The sequence below is a fragment of the Eptatretus burgeri genome, chromosome 5 (genome assembly GCF_056783735.1).
Source record: "Eptatretus burgeri isolate ZD-2024b chromosome 5, Ebu_testis_v1, whole genome shotgun sequence".
NCBI classification, from domain to species: Eukaryota; Metazoa; Chordata; class Myxini; order Myxiniformes; family Myxinidae; genus Eptatretus; species Eptatretus burgeri.
This window is the reverse complement of record NC_140965.1, coordinates 54,899,543-54,922,682: the sequence shown is the minus strand read 5'-3', so window position 1 is coordinate 54,922,682 and position 23,140 is coordinate 54,899,543. Positions and strand designations below refer to the sequence as shown.

Genomic DNA, 23,140 nt, shown 5'->3' with positions numbered 1-23,140 from the left:
GAAGGCAGACGTGTGGTGGAGTGTTAATTATGATTCATACTGTCTCATTAAAATTATTCTGCAGAGAAAAACAGTGAAGACAGAAACAAAGTGATGTCTGAAATCCATTTTCTACCAGTCATACTATAAATATCACCCAGATGCAAACACCATCCAGACATGTCCGGAGATAAACACTGTCCAGGGACAAACACCGCCCAGACACGTCGGAGAGAAACACTGCCTGGACATGTCCGGAGACAAACACCGCCTGAAGAAATCAAATGGAGACATGACCGGAGAGAAACACCGCCCAGACAAAACCACCACCCGAATAAGTCGGGAGAGAAACACCGCCCGGACACGTCTGGAGACAAAAACAGGAAGTCCACAGGACATTATCATCATTGACATTAGGAAGCTGAGTAATGCCCTGGAAAGTTCTGTCTGCGATGCGTTGATAGGTTTGCACAATTTCACGGGAAGTGATACCACCAGTGCATTCCACGGTAAGGGCAAAACAAGGCCATTTGACTTGATGATGAAGGGTCCCCATCTCATCACCTGCTTCGGGAGCATTGGTCGAGGATTCACGCTAGATCAGAATATCATTCACGACCTGGAACAATTCGTCTGCGCCATGTACAATCAGCCGACCATGAAGAGTGTGGATGAGGCTCGCTACAAGCTATTCTGTAGCCAGTCGCTGGGAGAACAGAAGTTGCCGCCTACAAGTGACGCTCTGATGCTGCATTGCAAAAGAGTGAACTATCAGTCTGCGATTCACCACCGCGCGACAGAGGTTTATAGAAGCCCTTTCTCCTACATTTCACGAATGGGTGGAACGCAATGAAGCACTGATTGTTCACTGGTTGAGCAAACCACCAGCACTGAAGGAACTGTTAGAAGCGACGAAATGTAATTGCAAGAAGACGAAATGCGAGACCAACCAGTGTTCTTGCCCGTCAAAAGGACTGTCCTGCACAGAGTGCTGTGGGTGTCAAAACTGCGCCAACGATGAACAGACCCGTGCAGAAATGGAACTTATGGATGATGAAAGCAGAACTGACGATGATTCCGACGACGAACTGTGAATACGGGTGTCACACTGCTTTTGTTGTGGTGATCTACTACACAGTAGTATTCAGGTTGGTTAGCATGTAATAGTGGACTTGAGTTTTGTAATAGCAGCAGTCAAGAGCCTAGTTCAGCAACCGCTTCAGAGCAAGAAATACTGGAGTTCTAAGACAGTAATCCTCTTGTGTCAGTTCTACTTTTCATCCGGCTGAGTGGCGCAGTTTCTTTATCTTTGATTCAATACGTAATAGCCAATGTAACTGTCTTTAATAGGCGCTGTAACTGTCTTTAAGAGTCAATGTAACTACCTTTTTTAGCCAGTGTGGCTGCCTTTTAAACAAAAAGTTGCCTTGGTCAACTCGAAGGCCTGTCTGGTCGGTCCAGACGTTTTCGGTCGGTAAAAACTGCTTCGCTGTAACTGCTTCGGTTTACGACCTTCAATTATAAACATCTTTAATAACAGTGAATAGTGCTCTGTATAAACATATTGTATCATTTTAAGACCTCACAAGAGTTTTCTTTGACGTACATATCAGTCTAACCTTGATTCTTCATTTCTGTGTCAAAATCGTGCTTTAATGTTCGGTTTATCTTTAATTGCCAAAAATGACCAATTGTGTCACATCCTCGACATGGAAACAAGTGGATTTGGACTCAGCGTCTAAAATTCTTTAAGTATGCCAAATTTCATTCAGATTGGTGATCTGCACAACGAAAATCATTTTCTGAAGGTAATAGGGAGTACCTCCACATGGTCTAGTAGCAGTGGCGATGCACCGTTGACCATAGTCAGTTGTAAGCATGAAATCATGCCACCACAATGTGGAAGTATAAAAAATAATAATAATAAAAATACTTCACATAACGCTGCCCTGCAGAACCATCGATTCATGATACGGCCTTTGACCTGGAAATTTTTTTTACGAAAAACATAAAAATAAAATTCATAACACACCTGCGAGCTGAGTAAATGCACCCACCACCATTGTTTGTACTGTATGCATATGTTCTGAGCCAATCAGCACTGTTTACACCGCCCAGACAAACGCCCAGACAAACTCCCCTGCCCCATTTTGTGACACCTTAATTTTGCAGAAGGATGAGCCTCCTCCCACAGCTGCCATCTCAGAGTTGGAGCTGGGTAGCAGCAGTGGCAATTATTCTTTTTATTGATGCTTGCACATATTTTATGTTTCTGTTCATACTTATTCAAGTTATTATAAAAAAAGTCTTATTTTTATTGATGAAAATAATATGTTTACCACCTGTGCTGTTATTTGCGCTCTCACCGATACCCCAAATATGCCCTCATACACCGCTCATGCAGAATATTTAACGCTGCCAGGAACGCATCTCCAATGGTATAATAACCCCTTTTAGCGCAACTTCAATTGGCGTTCTCTTCTCCAGGAATGCATCTTGAGCGCTGAGCGAGGTAAACACTCGAAGACTTAAATAACACTTAAATAAGTGTTATTGGCGATACAGTACTGATGGTAGCGAGCCTCAGCTGCATGTAGATCGCTGATAGCACCATCAATGCGGAGACGCACATCTTGAGCCCACTGATCATCACGCTCTGAACATTTGTCCAAAATGTTCTGCTTGTATGACACCATCTCTTCACTTCTCTTGGACAAGGTTGATCTGCACAAGTAAGCAGGTTTCCACTTGTCAGGATGTTTGCGATCCTTCTCAGGGACACAATTATCACTGCAGTACAGGCACTGTGTGAAGAAATCAAATGGAGCAAAGGAATGACGTAACCTCTTTGGAGGAGGAAGGCGAACTTCTGTAGATTTCTTGCCATGTTTAGTGTTAGACTTGGACGTGTATCTGGACACACAATTCTTGTGATAATGGTAAGATCCTTCGTTTCAGAGAGCTTCTGTGTCAAGGCAATATGGAGATCGTCCTCGTATGCTAGACTAGCAGAAATAATGGAATGGACGCGACTTAGCCCCTTGTTCTGGATGCAGGGTTGATCATCACAGTTGTATTTATCCTTGAATATACAGTTTGCTGAATCTGCGTCCATCATTCACTGACCATCACCTGAAAAGAGAACCACCAACAAATCTAATCTATCCATCAACAAATTAATATGCATAGTATTATAGTATCCGCTGTCTCTGATCCAATTCATGATGTATTGATGAATTCTGAATGAAATTATGAAATAATTTGATTATAGTTGAAGTGTCATTTATCACCAAAGGAAAGGGATGTATTTCCAATATCACCTGAAATAAATTTAAGAATAATCATGAAATCAATAGAACGATTGATGTAGATTCATTGAATTACCATACCGCTCATAAACTGTGCTAAGAAAAACATGTGAAAACTGCTGATTATGTGCCATTTGGGATAGAAAAAAATTAACTCAGCAATGATAATGAAAGACAAATTACATATTTACTAATCAGTAGGTAATATATATATATATATATATATATATATATATATATATATATATATATATATATATATATATATATATATAGTTCAACCAGTGGATACCAACAATAAACACGCACTATATCACGGGATGTGTATGAAATTAGTGAAACATCATATTCGGTTGGCGGCTATTTTGAAAAAAGTCAGTAAAAAGATTTTCCCGAAGGTGAGATCACCACACCCTTCCAGAATAAATCATAAATACCTGATAGAATAGGAATCAGAAGAGAGAAAAAAAAAACTTTTACAGGCGATAAGGGGTGTCGGTCAGATTCTCCCAGACTATGCGCTGTATAGCCAGACCCTGGAACCAGCAACAGGCTCTGTAGTATGTCACCTTTAAAAAAAGTATCTGCAGCATGTTTTGAAAACTTTGATCCTCAATATCTCAAAAGTGTTATTTTGTGACTAAAATATTTCTTGCACTGAGGTCTTTCTCAAAGTTGAGTCGTGTAAAAAAGTAACAAGTTATAATGTTGTAATGAGATGAGCTAATGCTACATGAAAGGAATGTAAGGCAATGGGAAATTTCTCGGTACTTCCGGATGTTTCACCATCTGGCAATTGTGAGCGGTTTGTATACGGAGGGGCGTTCACGAATGTTCTCTCTTCGAGTGTACAGTATATATATATATATATATATATATATATATATATATATATATATATATATATATATATATATATATATATATATATATATATATATATATATATATATATATATATATATACCACAAGGGGAAAACCAGAGATGTCAGGATAAGTCATTTTTGAAGAAACTGAAAAACAAAGTTTCAAGACTTTGGTGCACTGTTTAATAACTGTCATATAGATTTCTTTTCCAGTAAAAGGAAGAGTGATCATTGGCCGATCAAATTAAGCATGTAGCATTTGCCAAGCTTCTGTGTTATTTAATTTAAGAGCAAAGAACGAATCAATGTTGCAAACTGACATCACTGGTTATTCCCTTGTTTAATAATTGCCATTCAATTTTAACCCAGGATGTGTAGCAAATTAATGCTTGTTGGTTATTAGCATACATTACATGACTTTGGTGATCAGATTATTTTTTTCAACATTAAACGGTCATTGTTTTTTTGTCTGATTGGTGTTCAACGCCATACTCAAGGGTATTTCGCTTTCTGATGACGGATTCTCCATTTCTTACTCCGTACTACTTAATATGATGGAAACCCGGGAGGAAACCAAGGATAAACCACCCCCGCGATAGCCAGTCACCTCATGTGACTCCCTCATATACCTAAGCAGGTTGATTGGGCGGTGGGTACATCGAATGAGGATGGGTACTCAGATGCGCTAACCATTAAGCCACGGCGTGGGTCCCATAAAAGTCACAATAAAGGTTTGACCAGGCTTGAACCACGATATGCATCAACTACGGAGCCCATGATATAACCCAATAGGCCATTGTAGTGCTCAGAGTTTATGCTGTGAAAGTTTTACAACCTTTCATTTTTTAGTTTCTCAACTCTGAATATTATGGTGGAACAGTTAACATGAATGAAAGGGAGATAACCAGGAGTAAAGTACTGACAACTCTGGGTTTTTACTTGTTCAGCTTTGACAACACTTGTTTTTTCATTGCATGGCGAAACTTTACATCATATAAATTATGTGACACCCCTGGTTATTTGTTAAAGTAATATTGTGAGAGGAAACCTTATGTTGCCAACTATTGGCAGGTGCAATAACCCTGAAATTTATAAAAAGTGACATCTCTGGTTTTCCCCTTGTGGTCTTCATATATATACTAGCAGGGATACCTGTGCTCCGCACAGGAATTCCGTGGATGACGGCGGGTCTGAAGGAGTGTATGTCACAGTTAATTGTAAAATTGTAGAGGCTGCCATACACACACACACACACACACACACACACACACACACACACACACACACACACACACACACACACACACACACACACACACACACACACACTTTTAATAGTGTGGATACAATATTCACAACATAGAAATCCAACCCGATCGTGTTTATACCCCGCACAGCATTTAATAGCGAACGTAGTGAGCTTCATACTCAACGCGTGCACATGAGAGAATGGTAAACAACAACAACAACAACAACACAATACCCTGGCAATTTGGAATCCGTGTCGTCGGCTATGACCCTTTTGCTTCCAGTTTTTGTCATGGGGAATGATGCGTCCCTGGAGATAAAGGCATCGTCGAAGACATGAAAGACCCAAATATCAAACATGGTGTATATTTACTCTACTGATTTTAACAAAGATAACTCCCGCATCATCAAAAAATAATTTTTAATCGTGATTTACATTATTTGATCTCTGATCCCGAATCCAGGCTGAAGAGACGTAAAAACGTTATACAGTAACAATAAAAATGGTTTTTATAACCATGGTTATAACAACAATGAACAAAGAAAATGTTAATAAAATATGACTTACAGATGATTATTATATCATTTTACGGTATAATATACATACGGTCATTTTTGCAAGTGTGTCGAATGCATAAGTCATAATTCAGAAACCGGGAAGTCAGAAGTCATTGTCTTCAATTGACTGTAGTATTAATTTCTCATTCTCTAGCAAATTCCATTGGTCCCATGTCAATCGGCTGAACTTGAAAAATTAACGTTACGAAATCAGGTGATGACGTCATAATTCAGAAACCGGAAGTCGGAAGTACAATTATTTTACATAAGGACACTCCCGGGTACATGTTCTGTCAGCATGTGAAGTTTGGTGAGGATCAGTCCAGTACTTTTCGCGTGCATAGGTCGCAGAGAAACACACACACAGACACACAGACAGACACACTTTCAACTGTATATATATATATATATATATATATATATATATATATATATATATATATATATATATATATATATATATATATATATATATATATATATATATATATATATATAGATATATGGTGTCCGAAAAAAATTTACAACTTTTAAAATGCTTCGTTTGATCCTAAAAAAGCAGTAATTTTGTCACTAATCCTTCATTTCTTGTTGCAGAGACCCTGAGGTTTATTATATATATATATATATATATATATATATATATATATATATATATATATATATATATATATATATATATATATATATATATATATATATGTATATGTATATATATATATGTATATGTATATATATATATATATATATATATATATATGTATATATATATATATATATATATATATATATATATATATATATATATATATATATATATATATATATATATATATATATATATATATATATATATATATATATATATATATATATATATATATATATATACATATATATATATATATAACAATTTGTTCCATATTGAATCCTAAGCTATGAAGTATTAACAATGCTCTGTACTAATATACCGCCTTCAAGACACTCTTTAAGAATTTGTGATGGGGATTGTGCTAAAGTTAGATTAGCAATTAATATTCACATTTGTGTTGATGCTACCAGCTGCAGGGTATGGGCCACCAGTGAGATAACCTTGAATTTATGTGCAAAAGCATAACAAACAAGTTATTTGATTTCGGTTATTTCAATAGACTGTATTAATTTTGAAAGTAATTCTTCATTTGAACAGTTAGCCTTTCAACTACTTCCTTTTTTTTTTTTTCCTGTTCTGATCTTGCTCCATTGGTCTTATGTTTTTTTCTTGAGCAAATTACTTTTTATTGTGTTAACGTACCTCATTACTGAGCCTTTGTGGTAGCTGGGATTTAACATGCATTTTGTACCAATTGCACATCCAACTACAAACTTTCCAAAAGTTAAATCTCTTGTGAAGTCGCTAGTGCAGCGTCCTCAGTGAAATGCAGCCTCAGAGATAATTAGCATATCCGTTAAGTCACCACAAGTTTTAAGTTGGCTTTTCATCTTTTGGCAAGTGAGTTTAACATTCATTCATTCTTTTTAGCATGGATGATTACAGATGCAAAATAATTAAACCTTGGTTACTCAAGATCGATACATTTATATATTTCTTGGATGACACTGGGCTTTTGGAACACAGTGGCAGGTTGATAAAAAGCACTGGTTGCTCTTTTTCCAAATACATTGCTTTAATTGCATGAGGCCTGAAATGTTGGCGTAATGAATTTGGCATCCCATGATGCATTCTGTTTCCATCTTGCATCAACACATTTGCACTGGGTTGCCATAAATATTGGGACAGCATACCTAAACTTGAACAGAACACTTACAAATTTTCACGTGCATATTTTTGTGCTTTTGAAAAGGTGTCTGATTGTGACATTTTGGACAGCGGCACACTAATGGCTTTGATGAAACACTACCTTGAGCACACCTGCATCTACCAGCATGACGACACACCTATCCACACTGCCGAATCTGTTTGGAATTATTTTGAAGACGATAACATTGAAAATCTCTGGTGGCCAGTGCAAATCCCCAAATTAAATGCAATCTGGAACGTCCTTGGAACACCACCTCAGCTGTCGTCAATGGAGCACAATTCACCACTGATCTTCCACTTTCTATGAAATGGGGGTAAACCTGATACCTCCCGACATTTGGTACAAACTTTCAGTGACAGGGACACCATATTAGCAATAAAATAAGCGTCTGAAAACGAATCACCCTGCAGAGTTCCAATACTTGTGGTAATATGGTGTACATATATCTGTTCCAAATCGTGTGATGTCGGATTGATTTTATTAAATCACTCATTTTTATTTAATTAGTCCAGTATATTTGCTTTATTTAATTTGTCCAGCATCATGACTGTAGGAAGCATATTCAGTTTTCTCTAAAACTAGGAGCATGCAAAGGGAAATCCTTCTATCAACTTTGATGGCATATAATGCTTGGCATATCTTTCTTGTGGATATGTCATGATGTTGTCCACTGATAAACAATAAGAGGGAGATGACCATGATATTTAGTCATATTGAGCATAAAATTGCGTCACGTGTGACTTGAATCAAAAGCTTAGTACTCGGAAATGTGCTCACCACCCACACACCATATCGAGGTTCTCTTGACAGGACGAGGGGGATGTCTTGCACATTCAGATGTTGTTTCACATCAAACTTTCCCCTCCCGTTTCTGCAATTGGTACTAAATCTGCCTGGTACTCCAAGCTCCACTATGTAATGGTTACTTCAAATGTTACCTCTATAGATGTAGTTCCATCATTTGAGGTGCCAACTGGAGTGAAGGCATTTCGTTAACATAATGACTAATTGTTTTAATCATTTCAACTTAAACATACCGAAGCAAGAACTTTCCCTCTCATTTTATCGGAATGCTAAGTATCGCCAACGCTAAATGTCCTCGAGGTTGTCTTGTAACCGACTTCTCAGTGTAAAATCGGTAATTGTAGTTGGATGTGCATTGGTACAATTTTTAATTAAAAACTATCAATGTTTTATCTCTCCAAACACCCATTCTAGCTGCCCATCAGAGGTGAAAAGGTGATACATAATATGCATGTCCTGGCACCACTACACCCTTCTTGGAATACATACTTTTGCTGGTTTAAATGTATATATTCCTTTGCAAACCTGCTTTTTCCCCCAAATGCTTTGCCATCTATCAAAAGTTTGGCCTGGACACCGATTGCATGCAAGAATGTGTATTTGTGCATGCATCCATAATTCCTTATTTGCACTTCTTATTGTGAAAAATGTTAATCAAAATTGATAGAACTTTTTAATGTTAGGTCAATAGGCCTATCAATTACATAATAAGCTGTCAGTCATAGATAACCAAACAGGAATTTCGAGGATGCCTTTTCATATCAAACTATGGCATGGTTTCAGGCAAAGCCAACAGCTCTTACCAGGTGTGGCAGAGTAAATCTGGCAACAACACAGATATTTAATGCTTTGCTTTGTTATAATATTGTTTGTCTGCTTTCTCTCTCTCTCTTTTTTTATTTTTTTTGCTTCCGGTTCATGGATCCTAGGTTTATGAGGTAAGTGGTAGTGACAGGATTGCGGGTCTTATCAGTGGAACTTGGTTTGTGATGTCCTCTTTTATTTTCCAACCAGGGTCTTTTCTACCCCAATTAAAAATCTGCATGTCCACACCTCTTTCTCCAAATTTCCAGTTTTTTCTTTCTGAAAAATTCCTTCTGTATACATCTTGTCCATCACATACACACTCCCCTTCCCCTCATTCTTTCCCACATCCATTATTTGTCCATTTCCTTCTATTTTGTCAGATCAACCCTGCTATTGGTGTGTTTTCCCCCCTCTCTTTCTCCTGTCCCGATTGTTCTGTTGTGTCCTGATCCATTCTGTGTTCTAGCTCCTCCACAAGCCTCGATTAATTGTATACAAAAACAAAATAATGAAAAAAGGGAAAACTAAATCGCATGGCCAACCCCCCTTCCCCCACCCCTCCACTTTCCATCATGTGATTGGCCAATATCGTTGCCAACACCCAAATGCAACCAAACCACTGCAGGGCAGCTCAAGCAGCGAAAAGTCATTGTCGAATGATAGATTTGTACGAGTGATTAGAGGATCAGAAGTGAGCTTTGGACATAAGGTGAGAGATTACACACTGTAAATTGAGGAACAACAAAGTCAAGAGCCAGTTAGGGGTAGGATATTAAAATAATGACATGCAATTTACAAACACACTTCAAATTTAATAAAACTATGGCTTAAAATTAGATGTACATAATCACATTATGTTTGAAGGAAGCTTTCTGTCATTGGCTTAACGGTTAAGGTGGCTGGCTAAAGATCTTTGGATCCAAAGTTTGATTCCCTGTCATACATAATAACAAATGTCAATGTGTGTCAGTCAGTGTGTGTGTGTCTCCTCCGTAACTCCAAAGCTATAAAAATCTAGCAGACTGAAACTTTGCATGCATACGAAGGGAACGCCAAGGAAGTGCATGAGTGAAAATTGGGTGTTTGGGTGAATTAAAACACCCATTTTGAAGATAATTAACGGTCTTATTTAATTATATCCTTCATCATGTGCATTCTTGGACACCTCGCTCTCCCTCGATGGGTTCTTAATTTGCCTTTTTTTTTGGCCTGCTCAACAATGCCTTGAATTGGGACAGGCCGCAATGATTTATTTGTGATAAAGTTTTTTTCCCACTTTCCTCACTCATATTATCGATTGCCTGATCATCATACCTACAAATCTATGGATACATTGCAGTATTTACAAACACCCAGAGACACCAGCATTTGTGGATTTATTTCACTTCCGCACATGCCATAATCAGGAGAATCTCTTAAACTCAGCTAAATTACAAAATTTAAGCTCCAGAATTGAACTTAGTCTACATGCCAAACAGCGATTTCAGGGCAAAGCGTGCTTTTGCGTCATTATGAAGTTTCTTAGTTGATTCATCATCTCTGAGCTCTCCTGAATCAGAATCAGCCAGGTGCCAGACTCGCACCCTTGATGAATTTTTTTAGAGGCGAAAAACAAAATGGCCACCACCGACTTTCGATAAATTCTGTTTTGGGCTATATCTTCACTTCTAATGCACTTACAAACACAATTTTGGTGTCTTCTACAGTTTCATGTGACAGACAAGGTAAATGTTGATGATTCTCTCAAGATTGGATGACAACAAATGGCGGAATTTGAATCTGGATGGCCAACAAGCTTCAACAAGACACTGACCAAGAAAATCACCCTGATGACTTCGACCAAAAAGAGCATCAAGCTGGATGGAAGGCGAGCATATGATACCGAATTGATACACACCCGAGTCATATGTCTCCAACAATACGGGGATATTGATATCAAGGATGTCCTCTCTTACAAACTGTCCCCTGTCCCAGCCTCTTTGTTTGATGAGAGCGGTGCGATGCGGGCTCAGTCAAAAGCAATCCTGAAGACGAAACTCCAAATTGAGCAATCAAGTCGAATCCAAGGTGCTCCAGATGTTGTCATCATCGATGGATGCGCCATGTTATGGACTGTACATTGGCCTACAAATGGTGCAACTTCATGGGAACCATCAAATACCACCTGGAGTGTTGTGATGTATACCTGATTTTTGACAGGTACATTAAAATCAGCACGAAACAAATGACGAGATCCAGTCGTGCAGGTCATGATTCAAGTCGAAAACATCAACTCAACTTACACACAACACTTCCAGCGCAAAAAGTGGTCCTAAATGTAGCCTACAACAAAGTACAACTGATCGATTTGATCTGTCAGTATCTGATGACCCACATTGTGGACAACAAGACCAAACTAGTGATCACCGGAAGTATAGATACACCAGTACAAGTATAGAACAATTCTACTCTCCAGAGACAGGATCTGAAAACACACCATGAAGAAGCAGATGTCATCATCATCCATCACTTAGAATTGTGTCAGGTGTCAGTGGTGACTCACACATCAAAGTGATCTGCAACGATACAGATGTCTTTGTCCTGTTGATTCATTTCTACCTCGAGGAGAAGATGACTGTGGATGTCAGCATGGAGAGTCCGTGTGCTGGGAGGGCGAATGTAGACATTCGCCAAACAGCACTGAAACACAAAAGCATCACCAAATATCTGCCTGCTGTACATGCTCTGACCGGATGCGATACTGTGCCATATTTGTTTGGCATTGGAAAGGCCACAGCGCTGAAGGTACAAATGGGTGGACATCATCCCATCTTACTTGGTCAGCTGGAAGCAGACGAGGAAAAGATGATATCTGAGGCAACTATTGCTGCCTGTTATGGTTCCAAAGTCGAAGGTGATATGTCCACACACCGGTATCAGTTGTGGAAGTCTAAGATGGCCAACTCCAAGATTACCACAGCTCCGAAATTGAACTCGTTGCCCCCATCGCATGATGCCTTTGTTCAACATGTACATCATGCTCATCATCAAGTCATTATATGGAAATCGGATACTCAGTCAGACCCTTCGAACTTGGATCCCATCAAGTATGGATGGCAAGAAGGTGAGGACGGTGTGATGTTGTGCCCAACCACACATCCACCTGATGTGTCTGCTGCACCAGTTACCATTCTGCAGCTGATCAAGTGTGGATGCTCCACCAGCCAGCCATGTTCCACCGGGAGGTGTGGTTTTGTGGCAGCACAGATGTCATGTTCGATGTTTTGCAGTTGTAATGCTGGATCAGACTGTTGTAACGAACAGACAAGAGCAGTAGCTGCTAATCACGACGACGATGATGAAGATTTAACATAATGTAGAACATTGCATCCTTAACAAAGTTAATATTTGTTTGCCAAAAAATAAAAGGTAATTTCAAAATCATATACATGTACATAGTTACTTTAAGACATAACCCAAAGTCACAGTCAAATATCCACATGTATCCAGATATATTTGTGTAAAAATCATATTCCAATATAATCATCAATTCATTGGTCATTGCAAGTAAGTTACTTCAGCTGTCATTGACTTATTGTATGTAGTATTAATACTTGAGGGTTCATCAAATTCAATTTCTTACTAAAAGTAATCAGTGGAACTGCAAAATAGCCATTTTTCATATTAAAATGGTGGCCATCTCGAAAATATGAGACAGGTCATATATATATATATATATATATATATATATATATATATATATATATATATATATATATATATATATATATATATATATATATATATATACCTTCAATTTTATCGTTATCGGATTCCTTGACCATGAAAACATAGTAGTAGATACCAAAATTGTGTTTGTAAGTGCATTAGAAGTGAAGATATAGCCCAAACAGAATTTATCGAAAGTCGGTGGTGGCCATTTTGTTTTTTTCCTCCAAAAACAATTCCTCAAGGGTGCGAGTCTGGCACCTGGCTGATTCTGATTCAGGATAACTCAGAGAGGATGAATCAACCAAAAAACTTCACAATGACGCCACAACATGCTTTTTCACATTTCCGCTGGACTATTAGCAGCAGTTCTGCCAACAAAAAAAGTGTTAGTTTGTCCAATTCGGACATAGTTTGACATTTCGGTCGTCTCCAGGAGGTGTTTCATATGACGGATCGGCGATCACGAATCGCTTGCCAATCCAGCTGTTCCTTATAAACCGTTTTGTTGGAGTGCTTTCTTGAGTGCTTAAGCCACTTGGAGAGCACTTTTCAATATTCGCACTGTCACTGAATACTGTATATCGATCGACTTGAACAAAGTTCAGGGGCCACTTGGTTGCGTTGGCCCCGCATTGTTCTGTGGTGCATCGTGCGATGGCTGGCTCACTGAAAATGTGCAATTTTGTTTTAAACCACGTTTCCCCTTCTTGTACGATCTTCTTTCATTGCATAACCCACCACATCGGCAGAGATAAAAACATGAAAAACTTTAACTTTCTGTTTTTTAAAAGTTTCTTCAACCATTTGGTTGGAGTGCCTTGTTAAGCCACTTGGCATGCACTCTTCAAGCTTCGATGGACATATGGCAGTTTGATACCGGAGTTAGGAAGGCAAAATAAATCAGATGATTACAATGAGTAAAAAATATTTTCAGTGGTTATAAAGCAATGAATCGCCACATCATGGCAGGGTAGCCGAGAAGTATGCATGCTTCAAGCTGTCTAGCCTGGGTTTGAATCCTGACCCAGCTATAAACTGTCACCCCAGTGTTTCGCAGGGAGGGTGATTCATCAGTGTGTGTGCCGTCTCTTGGATAGACTTTAAACTGGGTGTCACATCTACCGGAATCTCCTTCCCTTCTCCTTTCCCCCTCTCCCTGCACTCTCCCCCTCCCCTCTCTCTTCTCTCTCTCTCTCTCTCTCTCTCTCTCTCTCTCTCTCTCTCTCTCTCTCTCTCTCTCTCTCTCTCTCTCTCTCTCCCCCCCTCCCCTCCCACTCTCTCAGCCCTTCCTCCTCCAGTACCAGCTTTCTGGTAAGAATGAGCCATTCTAGTATCTTGTGTCAGAGTGACGACCCGTCCAGGATTGTGGCCCGAGCCAAGAAAAACTGCCTCGGTCGCCCGATGCAAAATAAATGGTTCTTCCTATTCTTCTTTCCTGCATTTGGGAAATGAAAAGGATCTGCCATCTGCCACCAATGATTCACAATTAATGGATAAATACTTTGTCCTTTTTGTCAGTCCATTGTAGATAATTCCATTATAAGGATATGCAAACACACTAATTAAGAGGCAGGAAGAGGATGTTTGACCCATTATATTTGTGCTGTATCCATACCCTATAAACTAGGAACATTTATGAAAATGAATTGTCTCCTCATGAAAATTCATTCAGATCGCTTGTCATGTCTGTGTATCTGCAGCTGAAAACCTCATTCAAACAGGTTTTTGCACGTAAAAAGCCAGGCCGTGGCCTGGGAGATCAACCAGATGGTGCTGTTGAGAGCACTGAAATCCCAGAGCCTTGGAACCCTGATATGAAATCCTCAAATTCCTCAGAGTAAGACTAAATACAAGTAGTTATGTTATGCTGTTACTGTATTACTTTTTGGGGGGGATTGGGGGGCAATTGCTGTTTTACTGATGTTGTGGGTTGTAAGCAGAATAGTGAGTTCTGGTGAGTCTTCGGATCTTGTTATGGAGCAGCTGCGCAAAGAGCTCCGACAAAAGGAGCTGAAGCTAACCGATGTGCAGCTCGATGCACTCTGTTCAGCACAACAGCTTGAACAACTTCAGGACTCCATGGTGGACCTGCAGGTGAGCCAGGACATGTTAATTTGCAAAATAGCTTTGAGAAAGAAAGCTTAAAGAACAGGCACGCTTTGCCTGACATGTCCTCATGCTCAAATCCAGTTTGGTTGCAACTATCTCCCATCTGGTTGAAGAACCGCACGGTCATGGTGTCAGTGGCAATCAGTAAGTACCATGAATAAACGGATTTATACAGTCGGAAAGTATCGCGGCATGCCAATTTGAGGCCAATTTCACAGGAGAATAATTTCTCTTGGCCCACTCCAATCTGACATTTGCTGGTGTGCTGGGTTATTCAAATGAGGCATTCTGCTTTAGTTTGTTTCCTGATACTCTTACTGTAATATGCTATCATATAGCAGAACAGCTGCAGGGTGGCAAACTCAAGCATGTTTTTTTTTAAACATGGTCTAGGCTCATGGAAGAGCTAGAACACAGAACAGAACAGGATGCAACAGAACAGAATGCAACATAGTAAAGGGAACACCAGGAGAAAGGGGAAGTGCCAACAGCAGGGTGGATGGAGAAGGTAGACCAAGATGGACAAACAAAAGATGCAGGTAACAATGAGGGGTATGGGAGAACACAAGGGATGGACAATATGGATACATTTTGGGAAGGGTGAGGGTGGTTTAACGGGTGTGGAAAAGATTATGGCTTTGGAAGGGGGATGTCCTGAGATGGTGGTGAACAGCTCTCTTGAAGACCTGGAGAGAAGAATGAAATTGAAGAGAGTGTTGGAGTTGGTTCTGCAGGTGGGGAATGAGAGGAATAAATGAGTGGAGGTGAGCAGTGGTTCTGAATTTAGGCAGTTTCACCAGGAGGGGATTGCTGATGGACTGCGTGCATCCTGCAGATACTTGAGTGGGTGGGGATGTGGGGGTATGACAGAGAATGGAGAGCGCAGAGGATGCATGAACAGAAATGAGGCAGAAGAATACAGAGAGACCACCAACCTGTCGGTGATGGTGAAGTGATAGGCCCATAGACTCAGCTTCATCACGAGAAATTTCAATGATCTTGAAAGCTGTGGTTTCCACGGCATCAAGCTGAGAAATGTGAGGCAGAGGAACCAGCCCAAAGGGAAGAACAGTACTCCATCAAGCGGTGGATGAAAGCATTGTAGGTGGATAGGAGCTCAAGTGTTCCAAGGAAAGACTTTGCATGACAGAGGATGCGCAGTCAGCATCTGGCCTTGGAAGACAACTTTAAAACGTGGCTTTCTCAAGAGAGATCGTGGCTGAGATTGACCCAAGAGTATGAGTGACAGAACCTCCTTGAGACAGTCATTGAGAAAGTAGATGGGAGGGTTTGCAGTATGGTCATTGCGGAGAGAGAGACAGAGACAGAGACAGATTTATTGATTTCTCAGGATTGATAGACATGTTCCAAGTGTTTACCACTTTGTGATTTTGTCAAAGTCTGAGGAGAGGGAAGATGCTGCTGCCTGTCAGAGGATGAGGGATGTCATGGCAGAGAGTGGAGTCATCAGCAAAGAGATAAAGAGGATTTTCCAGAGAGCCAGTGAGATAATTGATTAAGATTAGGAATAGTAAGGGGCTCAGAACACTGCCTTGGCGTACTCCAGCCTTGACAGGGAGATGAGAAGAAAGGGTTCGATTGAGAGCTACACGTTGGCTACGAGAGAGGTGGAAGTCAGCAATCCAAGAGTGGAGTTGGCCTTGGATTCCATAGGTAGACAGTTTTGAGAGCAAGGCGGGATGCCAGACTATCGAAAGCTCGAGATGTATGTCCAGAGATATGGCCCTGATCTCATGTCTGATATTGAGGGCCTCCATCCATTGTTGGGAGAGTAGAAGCAGCATATCCAAGGTAGAGTGACCAGGTCTGAATCTGAATTGATGACCTGAGATGAGGTGGTTGGAGAAAGGGAATGATTTTATGTCAAATGCATTGATGGATTCCATGACCTTGCTGATGATTTGAAGTGAGCGAATTGCTCTGGAGTTAGGGGGATCCGTTTTTGCACCTTTTTTTAATGTAATGCTGTAATATTGGCAGATTTTCCAGCAGATGGAAGATGGCCTTGGGAAATGACAGGGTGAAAACTTGGAAGTACAAGAGCAGCAGAGCAGATTTTTAGTATGCATGAGCTGATGCTGTCTGGTGCAGTTGCAGAGTCAGAGTCAGAGTCGAAGGTTGCCAGAAACTTTTCCACCTTCTCAGGTGCAAAACACACAGAGTCCAGGAGCAGTTGTGTATGACTGGGAAGGGTGGGTACACAGAGAGAGAGAGAGGGGGGCGGGTGTCAGGAACACAAGATTTTGAAGCAAACACAGAATTGAGGAACTCTGCCTTCTCGCGAGCAGAGTCGGCTGTGGTGCCATTTGAAATGAGGGAAGGGATGGAAGGGGAGCATACACCAGAGACTTGCAGACAAAACTTGCAGCCAAAACTTGAAAGCAAAAACACATATCTGCAGGCTTGATATTTAAAAATGCAGGCTTGTACACTTCTTCTGGTGGGTTGTTGTCTTTGGTAATTTAAGGAGTGAGTTCTCTCTTTCAACACTCAATACTAACCTCTTGCCTCTCCTTTGTAGATACAAATAGAGAACCTGAAGGTGGAGAATGACCTACTACGATTAGACACACCAGGCAGTGGTACACACACCCCTCTCTCAGCAGTCGACTCTCCACGCCTTCCACGAGCATGTCTGCAACACAGTCACAGCACACCCAGTGCCTCCCACCTTGGTAATAACTCTACCCTTTTGCCTCAACTGCATTAATTATAATCATCATCATCATACCCTTCTGTTCCATATTCCTCTTCTCATATCCATTGTCATTGATTTGGGCTTTGTCTCAATCCCCTTCCTCAATTTTTTTTCTCTATATATTTTCTGATTTGAAATAGTTCACGTTTGTCTAATGGCGTCCAAACAGATTCACTGCTTGGCGAATCCACTGAAAGCACCATTGCATTGTCCATTGTTGAAAAGACACCACCACAAAGCATCCTTTTGGTCGTTTCTGTGAAGGATTGTTGGTCAGCAAACAAGGTACAGTAATAGTTGAATTTACCAATACCTTACTGGCTAAATCTACATTCTCATCAACTTCTGTTTAGTTGCAACTTCAGGATTTTGGCAGCAATCATGGCTTATCGGACAATTGCAAAATTGCACGACAGATCTACTCATTGTCGAATGTTCACTGTGCTTTAGATAGAATGGATGCTAATACGGTAGGATGCAGATTTAGATTCTGTTTTTGTACTTCGTACCGTTGCAGGGTTCATCCAAAAGTGAGTGTATGATTGGACGATCATACGTTCATGAAGGTACGAGATGGGAGGAGCTTGATGGAACTGTCAAACACCTGTTCAAGGTCCATAATTTTAATAATCCCCTTTTTATTTCTCCAGTAATACTCCAGATCGTAACAGTGTTTGTCTATAACTCGTACTTTACATTGTACTGGTTATTCCAGAGTAATTATTCCTGTTGCTGACACATAGCATTAGCAATGAATCTTATGGTTTGCTCAGTTTGTTCCCCACTTACCTTCTGACATCATTTCTGTTTGTGAAGACTCTGCCACAGGGAGTTTTATAGATATATGTAACATTACAAACTCTGCACAAGAGAATGCCAGGGAGAAACAAGCAGGGCCTTGGATAGTTGGATTACTAGAAGCAGAGAAGGATAATTCTAGGAGCTTGACTGTTTCTGAATGGCTGTTCAAGTTGCCAAATAATTATTGCCTAATGTTTGGTGTTTTCAGTCTTACATTATGCGAGTAGATCCTATCACCAGTCTTGGGCTGTGCGCGGAGAGCTTGATGGGATATACACTCGGAAGCACTTTACGCCTACGAGGGGCGGTTGAACCACAAGGGTTGCCCTGGAACTACCAGAATCTAGGCGAAACCAAACTGCACATCATCCTTAAAGGTTGAGACTTTTTATTTTGTTAAAGAGGAGGGGAAGGGTGAGTTAAAGCTTTATATAAGAAAACATTTCAGCCTTGACAGCTTTCTTGGGATGGTATTAATGGTGAAAAATACATACATTTTGTTGTCCTTGATTTTAATAATGACATTTAGAATGTTCTTGATTGAGCCTGGTTATGACATCCTAATTATTGGATAACGTTAGTCACTTGGTCATCTAACTGGTGTGCAGGTCCAGCAGAAGGTAGCCTGGAAGCTGCTGCTTTTGAGTCTCTGCTTCCAAAGCCCTGCCTGCAGCGTTTACTTTCTCAACTCAAAGAAAAGCGACACCTGCTCCTGACAGGACCACCAGGCACAGGAAAAGCCCAGCTGGCTGACCTTTTAGCACGGCATACATTGCTGGCTGAGGGACAACCCTGCAGTAGCGACACTGTCGCCAATTTCATCGTTGACAACAAGTCTGCACCAGTGAGCTTCAGAAAGCATCTCAGTTATTCCTGCATTCTCAGAAAAAGAGGGATTATCAGGCTGTATTATTTCATTGTTGACATTTTAAAAGAGGTATTTATTGATCTTCAATATCGAAGATCAATAAATACCTCTTGAAAAATTACCTTTGAGTTTTTGAATGAATGATGCATCCACTTGGGATCTTCATTTAGCAAAGAGAGGTTTGTACTAGTAACCTTGAAGAAAGGGAAAATGTAGATGGAAGAGAGAAAATCGATCATTGTTGTCTTCATAATATGGAAATGGTTTTGACAATTATACTGTATCACTATATTGCAGGAGATTGGTCATTATCTGTCAGAGATAAGCGAGCTATGCAAGAGTCGCCTGCAGGCGAGTCAGATCCCAAAGGTGCTAATCCTGCACAGTCAGCAAGCAGGCGCGTCCCTGGGGCTACTCCTGATGCAAGCACTGCGGTGCACACACCCCTTGTTGTGAGTGAAATGACTCCATCAACACTAAAAACACTCACAATGTCACCATACTACTTTCAATAGATACAGCATGCTATTATTTTGAAATGAGACAATATTATACATTACACTTAATTGTATTGGTCGTGATATTTTATTCAGTGTGTGTGTGTGTGTGTGTGTGTGTGTGTGTGTGTGTGTGTGTGTGTGTGTGTGTGTGTGTGTGTGTGTGTGTGTGTGTGTGTGTGTGTGTGTGTGTGTGTGTTCGTTTTCGTGTGCATTGCAGCCCATATTTAATTGGAACACGTGACCAAGTTGCCTCTACTCAAGACCTCAACCTGCATTCTGATGTCAGGTACGTTGAGTTTTCATTGTCCGATCAGCTTAAAGATGAGCAGAGAGGAATCAAAATAATACGTTATGTCCAGTGTAGGTGTGTGAAATACAGTACGAAGAGTGAAATGATTTTTCCCTGTGTAATGAGCCAAAAACATGACTTGTTTCACTGGGCATTAGTAAGCTAACCCACCACTGGGTGACACGAGCTGGAAAATACATATTAAAGGACGATTATTCATACTGGGTTTTGCTTCATCGTCAGTGTACAAAATGACTACTTCTTGTGTTTGATATGGACTGTCAAATTATGTTTCTTGAGCTCCAATGAGGCAACTAAAGTACAAGAAAATAAGCTATAATTCAAGAATTAACATTTTGTGATAGAACTCAGGAGTTATCTTAAAAAGCATCATGTAATTTTTTGAGAGGGGATGGGGGTAGAGCTGGGGCGAGATGAAGTTGTTGACAGTGTGTAGGTGGGGGCATGGTGGAGGTGTACAGAGGCGGAAGAGGACTTGGGCTTAGTTTTTTGTTTCTTTTTTAAGCTGAAGTTTTGGAATGACTTTTAAAAACTCAGACAACCAGTTCAAGCTTATATGAATGTTTCTTACAGGTGTGTGGTGCTCGGAGTTGAAACTGAACCAATCAAAGGCCTGCTAGGCCGGTTCCTGCGTCGATACCTTATTGACGTGGAAGTCGAGAGAAATTGTCGGAATTCAAGTTTGTGCAAGGTCATTGAATGGTTGCCAAAGGTTTGGCGACACCTCAACCGTTATCTTGAGGTGCACGGGCCACCGGGTCTTTATATAGGTAATCAATCCTGTATATGCTGTACAGTGTTCAGTTTCCAGTGATTCATTGAGGACTAGGATAAGCCCGTTGTAAAAAATACTGTGATAGAAAAATAGTGGAGGTCTTTTATTTTTGCACTGGTTGAAAGAGCTCAAAACTGGGAGGTTCAAGAAGGAAAATATTGAGGTGTTGTATGCACGTACCACTTAAAGAGAAGAAGAGACTAAAATGAGTTTAACAACTTGTTGATTTATTCAAAACATTTGATTGGGTAAACTTACCATGGATTATTTGAATATAGTTTTAAGCTTATGAACCAAGTACAAGCTGTCCAGAAAGCCTTGGTTCAGGCTTTAATTTTTTATTCAACCAAACCAAACGAGATACAATATTGTGGTTTTTTTATTTTGTCACACAATTCAAAAAGTTTCTTGTGTTCTTCAGTACACCTCAACTTGTGCACCTTTAGAAACATGTAGCAACTCTTAACAGCAAAGAAAAATCGGGAGGATCGAGGCAGAACTGCCTTACGGGCACAATTGCCCTGTTACCCCGAGTTCAATTGTTTTTGTCTGATTGAAAAAATTAGAATTTTCCTGCAGGTATGGATTAATTTGAAGCAACTTTTAGGTAATAATTTTTTTTCTCTCCAAGGAGCGTTTCGAGATTTTAGGGTGGGACAGACAGATAAACAGATGCTATTTTATGTATATATATATATATATATATATATATATATATATATATATATATGTATATATATATGTATATATATATATATATATATATATATATATATATATATATATATATATATATATATATATATATATATATATATATATATATATATATATATTGTTGCGGATTTCGCGCCCGCCGGCGTGCTGACGGCCACGTAACTCGAATCGCGGCACGTCGCCCACCGGACGGACAATCCAGTCGTGACCCTCTCGGACTAACGCCGGGAACCAGTCACGGGTGGACCTTTCGGTCTCACCGCGATCGAGCCAATCAGCCCCCGCGTGGGATAGGGTTGCTCGCCAAATTCGACCTACCTAAGTACCCACGCGGAGGGTAGACCGGGCGATCGCACCTCGCCGCAGGTCGACTTCGGACACGGGCCACTTAAGCGACCCGTTCCGTACTATCAGAATAACCGAGCGGTGTTATCGTCGACCTCGACGGTTCGATTAATTATCGGGCGTATTCAGCCCACTACCAACCCTTTACGTGAAGCAAGATGGGGATTCAATGGGAGAAATGACGAAGCGAAGCGGGAAACAGTTCAACACAAAAGCACATTTATTCGCGACGAACGGAAAGCACACAAATACAATTCCACCAAATGCACACAGAAAAAACACAATTCCATTTACACAAAAAGCAAATATAAAAGCGAAAACAATGCAGAGCTAATACCGACTACCGAGCACACGGCAACACTTATACAATTCTACTTCACAGACGGCGCCGACAACACATACCCAAAACCAAGGAAAAGAAATCCCTCAAGGATGAGGCGGGCCTGAGGCCGAGACCGGGTCGCGCCTACCCGTCTGGTGATGAGACGCGGAGCGGCGATGGCGCCTCACTCCGTGGGCCTCGCGGACATTGCCTGGCAGGGGGTGGGAAAGGGGCCCCCTTGGTCGCACTATCTCAGCGCGGGGGGAAACAGGAGGGGGTTGCTGATGCTCGGGGTATAGAGGATCTTTATTATCCCTGGTGTGCGTCTCCACCTCGGCCAGGTCGCGCTGCCGGCCTTCCTCGGGCGTGCAGCTCCCGGCACCGTCGCGAGCACCCCCTCGTCTGCCTTCGCCGCTGCCGCCTCTCCGCCTCTGGACTCTCCACCCTGGACTCTCCTTTGGGCTCTCCTCGTTCGACTCTCTTCAGCTTCTCCAGCTACTGCAGGCTTCGGGCTCCAGACTTCCACACGGCTCTGACTGACGAACACGGTCCTTTTATCCCCCCGTAGCTTCGCCTTTGCCCCCCTCCCT

General features: G+C 40.7%; 1 protein-coding gene across 3 annotated transcripts in view; it reads left to right on the top strand.

The window, feature by feature from the left end:
• Nucleotides 1-23,140, top strand: part of LOC147026463 (neuron navigator 2-like) — a 181,943-nt gene that overhangs the window by 134,064 nt on the left and 24,739 nt on the right. For all 3 annotated transcript variants that reach the window (XM_085881896.1, XM_085881894.1, XM_085881893.1), the window contains 10 exons: nucleotides 14,785-14,921; nucleotides 15,025-15,178; nucleotides 17,736-17,889; nucleotides 18,082-18,197; nucleotides 18,430-18,525; nucleotides 18,922-19,090; nucleotides 19,322-19,557; nucleotides 19,879-20,033; nucleotides 20,299-20,367; nucleotides 20,965-21,161. In XM_085881896.1, coding sequence (XP_085738022.1) covers nucleotides 14,785-14,921; nucleotides 15,025-15,178; nucleotides 17,736-17,889; nucleotides 18,082-18,197; nucleotides 18,430-18,525; nucleotides 18,922-19,090; nucleotides 19,322-19,557; nucleotides 19,879-20,033; nucleotides 20,299-20,367; nucleotides 20,965-21,161 — 1,483 coding nt within the window. The remainder of the gene's footprint in view (nucleotides 1-14,784; nucleotides 14,922-15,024; nucleotides 15,179-17,735; nucleotides 17,890-18,081; nucleotides 18,198-18,429; nucleotides 18,526-18,921; nucleotides 19,091-19,321; nucleotides 19,558-19,878; nucleotides 20,034-20,298; nucleotides 20,368-20,964; nucleotides 21,162-23,140) is intronic.